General features: G+C 35.3%; 1 protein-coding gene across 1 annotated transcript; it reads right to left on the bottom strand.

Annotated features, from left to right (window-relative positions):
• Positions 1-251: 251 nt before the first annotated feature.
• Positions 252-6,231, bottom strand: LOC11428108 (beta-glucuronosyltransferase GlcAT14C). The gene is made up of 4 exons (XM_003604913.4): positions 5,279-6,231; positions 1,732-1,807; positions 1,506-1,621; positions 252-855 (listed from the first exon to the last, which is right to left on the bottom strand). The coding sequence occupies exons 1-4, from the start codon at positions 5,829-5,831 to the stop codon at positions 341-343; spliced, it is 1,260 nt and encodes a 419-aa protein (XP_003604961.1). The 5' UTR covers positions 5,832-6,231; the 3' UTR covers positions 252-340.
• Between the last annotated feature and the right edge of the window lie 214 nt (positions 6,232-6,445).

Raw genomic sequence — 6,445 nt, 5'->3', positions numbered from 1 at the left:
GTAAAGTCTTTAACTAATATAATGATTTGTTTGCATGGTGAAAAATATTTGTTACTTTTATTTTTAGTTAAAAAAGTACCACCTTATTTTTTATTTGTTTATTACTATTTCTAGTGTGTATTATTTAAGCAACAGTGAAAAACATGAAGAAAATAAAAAAAAATATGTTCCATTGTTTCCTAATATAGTTGTTTGATTGAGTAATAACATTAAACTATTTACAATTTCATTAACTCAATAAAATGAAGAGGTTAATAAAAAAAGAAGATATAATGTTACAAGAAATAACAACTGTTCATAATGTTAAATTTGAACAGATGCAAAAAGTGCCACAAAAAGACTATTTACACTGTTTTGGTCTGAAATTTTCAGAATCCAATAGTATCAACATCAATTTTTCTAGTATCTTAGACCTTACACTAGGATTAACAACATCTGGATTTCCATAAACATCACAAGGATCTTTTCCCTTGAGATGATTACCAAGACACCAACCACCAGGAGTAAAGCGACCATCCGATCTTCCCAACAGTTCCCTGTCGATTTTATCAAGAATAGGATCGTCCTTGTCGAATCTACGAGCAAAAGGTGCGCCGCTATGCGCCATGTCTTCGAAATGTTCCAGTTTCAAAGATAAAGGCTGTTGTTTTGGTGGGTTGTCCCACCTTAAGTAACGCAAATCGTTGTTTACAGTTGTGTTTTGATAGTCCTTGTGATTGCAGAGGACAGTCTGGAAGTAGCCTTCGTTCGACGAAAGGAAGTTCGTGTAGTACATAAGGAGAGTGCGAGGAAGGTTGTCCCAACCATATACACAGAACTCCAGAAATGGTTTTGTAAGGACAGCCCATTCAGAGCCTGAAAACAAAAAATGTTGTTAGCTAAATGATTTTCAAAAGCATTTGAAAATGGTACATGTAAAGTAAGGACCAAGCAACATAGCAGAAATTTGTACATGTTCGGTTATAACTTATAACATAATGGTAGGTAAGAGTCTAAGATCGACTTTTGTATAGATACTTGCAGCTTTTAAAAAATAAAAAACCGAACCGCCCCGAAAAAACCGAACTATGAATGACAAATTCACAAGCTGAACTAAATAAGTTGGTTTGGTTCAGTTCATAAACTATCTGTCACAGTTCTTTTTGGTGCTATTAGGTTTGCCATTTTGCTTTTTAAAACAGTCCTAAATTTGATTCAGTTCTGTTTGGTTACTTTTTTCAACAGTCCTAATTATCAGTTAATAATCTTAATTTGGTACAGTTCAGTTTGAAAAGTACAGCTCGGTTTTCTGTAAAGGTAGTTTTGCTTCGGTTCATTACCACAAAACCTGTAACTGAACAGTTAAACCATGTCACTTCTAGACAAAAATATAACGGTTTGGTTTAGTTTTACTGAGTAGGAGATTCAGTTCGATTCGGTTTTTCTCCCGAATCAAAATATGAACAATCCTACATGATAAGGATTAAATAAGAAAATAAAAGTTATCGAAGGCATAAAACCAATACCTGTGAATAACTTGAATGAAGATGGGAGAGATCTTCTCTCTTTAGCGTAGTAAACACTAGATACCCTTGAATGATACAAGCCTGGATCTATAATGATAGGTCTGGCTCTTTGAAACCTTATATCAAAATCACAATTAGAGAACACAAATCATTATCATATATAGAATTTGTTCACGTTCAGTAACAAACTTGGATAATGATATGAATGGATAAGTAATATACTCACTCTTTCCAACCCATATTACTTGTATGCTCAATGAAGTTGATATCCCTAGGCATGAATGAAAATATATGTAAGAGATCTGAAACAAGAAGGTATATGGTAAAAAGTCAGCAAAATAAACAAAAATTTATGTTGGTGAAATTACAGCGTTTATTAAGATAAAAAAAACTTCAGGAAGTTAAATGAGAATGATCTAATAAGAATCTAAAACTTTAGTTTTCTTTAGTATCTAGATAACATCATTAGTAGCCTCAAAGTTCTGAAACAACCTATGTAGTTGGGGTAGTTTTTCTCCGTTTTTATTTTAATAAACTAATTTGACATCATTTCTGATAAAATTCGTGATGGTGAATACCTGCATGGAAGCAAGTATATAGTGGCTGGAGAAAGGGTTTGAAGCTTGGCTCGAAAACATGGAAGAATAGCAGAATCAAAAGAGACGACATCTACCAGGATACGTAGCTTGGGTGAGATAGAAAAAAGATAGAATCAGAAAATGAAGGGATCACAAGATGCAATATTCCAGGTCGAGGCGGTGGTATGAAATTTTCAGGGGAAGGAAGCATAGGAAATTATTCTGCAAGAAGCAATGCAGGGATAATTGGGAGAGTTCAAATGACGTTAGGAATGGCTTTGGAAAATGGGTAAGAATTTGGGATGAAGATGATGAGAGTAAATAAGCTACAGAAACAGACAGAAGAGGAACAAGAATTGAAAGAGGCAAAAATCTAGGAATAGAACGCAAGAAGGGAATAATGAAGCATGGACACTCCTTGGATTAGGCGTGTACGGTGTCGGACACGTGTTGGTGTTTATGATTACACTCAATTATATTATTTTCTTAAATTATTATCGGTGTTGATGTGTCGGTGTCCATGTCGTGTCTGCGTCCGTGCTTCGTTACGAATAACAGAAGCAAAGAAGTTGCAAATATGGAGATCAGGAATCATTACAGTAAAGAAGAAGCAGAGAAAGTACCCAACAACAGAGAAAACGAAAAACGCAATAGTAGATACCCTGCCTGGTATTTGAAATCGTAGGATTGTACCAACCTAGTCCTCTACATTAATATTCCAAAATATTTGCTAGAATTGCGAAATGATAATCAAGTTTATCCATTTGTGTCAATATATTATCAAATGCATCTCTAACATTATTCACTTTCAAATGTATCCTCAATATAACAAAGTTTATGTTACCATAGTCCGTACAAATAGCAACGGAGAAATGAATCTAATTAACATTTTGCAATTTCAGGGATCATTTTGAAATATTGTTAATGTCAGAGACTAGGTTGATACAGTCCTACAATTTTAGGGATCAAATTGGGTATCCACTCAAACCACAACAAGCAAGAGACACATGAAAGAGTATGAGAAAATGAGTATTAAAACTAAGAGGAAAGCATGGAAGACAACCCTCTTTTTGGGCCAAATAACTATAACAATGGAACAGAGGGGCAAAGGACAAGTGTAAGCCATAGAGATTACGATCCTGACCACCACCAAATTTGAATTCTGTTGTGGACCCATCTTCCATCGCCAAAACTTCCAAACCCGTCTTGTGGTGTAGTGTAGCTGAGGAGATCCCTAAGACTAAGACACAAGCAACAGTTTGCTACATAGGTGCATCACCAGCTTACCACCTTATACTAGTTGACCACCCGTGGTAAGGAGAAAAGTGTTAGGACAGAAACAAAATTTTACAGATTGGTTAATTGGCTAGATCTATATTACTGTAAAATTGTTTAAGTGCAAGAAGGCCTGTAAAAGTGTTTATAAGTGGTGGGTAGCACTCACCTTACAAGTCCATTTTATAACGGTTGAGTTAGGTCTAACCCAAATTCTAAGAATAAGTTATCTAAGCACATGAGGAACCCCTCCCTTAAAAGCTAGCTATCAATAGGGAAGAATCAAGCTACTTAAATACTCTACAGAGCATCCCATACTACTCGATGTTGGATTTGGGCACCCCATAACACCCAACTCCCTATCATAGCCCTTGCCCTTAGAGCCAATGTCCAAACAGCACCGCTCTACGACACTTCACTCGGCGTTTCCAACCAGCCCCTCTGTAGGTAGCCCTTTCTGATTCACTGGCAACCAACTCTTATACCAATTGGTAAGTATTTAAGCACTTCAGAACCCTTCTTTAAAGTTAACTATCAAAGAGGAAGAATCAACCCACTTTACTTCACCAAGCATCCCATACTACTCGATGTGGGACTTGCGCACCTCATAATACCAAAGTCAGAGTATTGTTGGATTACAGTAACCTTAGTTGGTTAGTTAGTTAGTTAGCTATTCACCCCAGGTAGCATGACAGGATAGGATATCACATAACAGTGTTTATAAATAATTGAAGAGTGTAAAATCATTGTGTCATTTAAGACAGCCGGGGGGGTTTGCACAAAGGAGATGCAGAACCTCAAAGTTCTACAACATATTTATGTAATTGAAAACTACCAACTTCCTGATGTATCCAACTATCCATATACTGAAAACAAAGATCTATAAATATCTCCTTTATGATTACCATGTGCACCCTTGCTCAAACATAGAAACCAAATTCACATATAGAAATAAATTTTCAACATTGTAAAACCAATGTTGATATCAAATATGAAAGGAATTGAAGGTTCACGTCAACTTTTCTTTTTCTTCATTTCTGTCCTGTTATACACTTATACTTTGAAAACAAAACAACTATATACATTGAATCTCTCTATGCAGCTCAGTACAATAACACGGTGAGACAAAAGAGTGCCCTTGCCAAAAGCCTTAGCGAAAAAACCTAAGACTAATGCAGCAATTGAAGGACTAATACAGCAGAAAATACAGTGAAACCATTGAATGTACTATAATATGATCAGATGATGCAATTGCAATTTAGTCGTTACAACAGATGAATTAGTTGGTGTTGGATTTTAGAAAAATGGATCACTTTAAATACCTCACTGCACAGTCCTTTTAAAACGATGGATCATAGCATATGCAAAAGAAGCTCTCTAGAACAGAATTTATGAATGGTGTAGTTCAAGTGTTTCAAATAACGGTCAACAAATGTGACTACGGCTGTATCAACCCTATGTGTATTTTTTTTTCTGCAATACCAAAGATCACAATATAACCACAACTAATGTTTCGAAACAAGTCTGCAGGTATGACCTAGGCTTCAACATCAAAGGTTTTTATGTCTCCCCACACATTAGAATCATTTAACTGCAATTCTCAGGAATATCAAGAATTGCACCTATTTAGCACCGATACTTCAAATTGAAAGGTGTGTCTGGTGTCGAACACCACCACGACACCAACACATATAATTACATTCAATCACTTCTATTTTCTCAAATTATTACAAATGTCTATGTGTCAATATCGCGTCTAATGTTCGTATCCATGTCGATACTTCATAGATCATGACTACGCTGTGACCAGACCACGACCGTAATAAAAAACCTTGATCTAATTAAGCCTACATTTGAGTATAAATGAGGTTAATCAAACTCTAAAACAGAAATTAAAAAAAGAATAAAAGAAACACTAACCATCTTGTGAGAAGAGAGGGTAATCAGAAGCACTAAGATTAACAAACCAATCCCAATCACCAACCCTTTTAAGAAACAAAGCAACAGAATGAAGCGTTGAAGCAATCATAGTAGGACCCTTATAAGTAACCAAATCACCTTTACCAACAACCATAACATTCCCAAAAACACCAAACACCTTCTCAGATTTCACATACTTTGCAAGCTCAACCCTCTCTTCACTAGAAGCTTCAAGATCAAGATGAAGAAGGTAATAGTTTCTTGGATGATATATTGCTTGAAGAACCCTTTTGAGCTGTGAAACTTCACCTTTTGTTCCTGTTAACAAGTATGCAAATTTTGGTAGTTTTGGAAGATTCAAATGAGCTGTGAAACTTGGATTATCTGAAGAAAGAGATGAAGAAGATGGTTTTGAATAAGGGAGAAGAATGATGAAGAAGAAGAAGAGAAGGAGCGAGATTGTTAAGGTTGGGATTATAAGCCATTTTCTTGGTGGGTTATGGTGGTTGTTGTGGTGGTTTTGGTGGTGGTGGGAACTGTGGTTTCGTTTCATTGGATTTTGTGATGCTTTTTGAGATTTGATTTAGTTAATGTTGTTGTTTGTTGTTGTTGTTGAGTTTACTATGTTTTTGTCGGTGTAACAAGGTTTTGGTTTGTTCTTGAGATTGGTTTGGTTACTTTTTTTGCACATTGAAGGTGAAGAGGGAAACGACAGCTTTCCTTATTTTTGGTAACTGACAGACACATTGATTAAAACATGCTAACTGATATTTGTGTCTTGTGGATAGACAGTTGAAGTAGAGATCTCAATGTGAGAGAATAGGGATTTGGTGTACAATCTAATGTTTTAAAAACCAAACCGGAGATCGAATGGTAAGAGTTACATGTTTTGGTTCAATCAGATAATCGGTTGAATCGAATGATCTGGTTTTTAAAACATTTGTAAAATCGCATAAATTAAGATTTTTTTTATTGAAGGAAGAAAAAAAAACTTCGAGAAAATAATGTGAGGATTTTGATGATTGATCATCAAATTATTAATCGTCAAAATCAATAATAGTTCTTCAACATTGACAATGCTGAGGTCAATGGTCAAGATTGTCAACGAATTTGTGTTTGACATGTTTATTTATCCTTTATTTAATGTCCATTTATGATAAAGATAGT

Source organism: Medicago truncatula, chromosome 4 (genome assembly GCF_003473485.1).
Source record: "Medicago truncatula cultivar Jemalong A17 chromosome 4, MtrunA17r5.0-ANR, whole genome shotgun sequence".
Lineage (NCBI taxonomy): Eukaryota > Viridiplantae > Streptophyta > Magnoliopsida > Fabales > Fabaceae > Medicago > Medicago truncatula.
The sequence above is the reverse complement of the archived record's forward strand: the minus strand, read 5'-3'. Positions and strand labels throughout refer to the sequence as shown.

Excerpts from the sequence above, each read along its gene's own strand:
- LOC11428108 (XM_003604913.4), bottom strand. The coding sequence starts at position 5,831 with ATGAAACGAAACCACAGTTCCCACCACCACCAAAACCACCACAACAAC. Across the intron at positions 1,622-1,731 it reads AGTAATATGGGTTGGAAAGA|GTTTCAAAGAGCCAGACCTA; the intron begins GTGAGTATATTA and ends TTTTGATATAAG. Across the intron at positions 856-1,505 it reads TTCATTCAAGTTATTCACAG|GCTCTGAATGGGCTGTCCTT; the intron begins GTATTGGTTTTA and ends TTTTGTTTTCAG.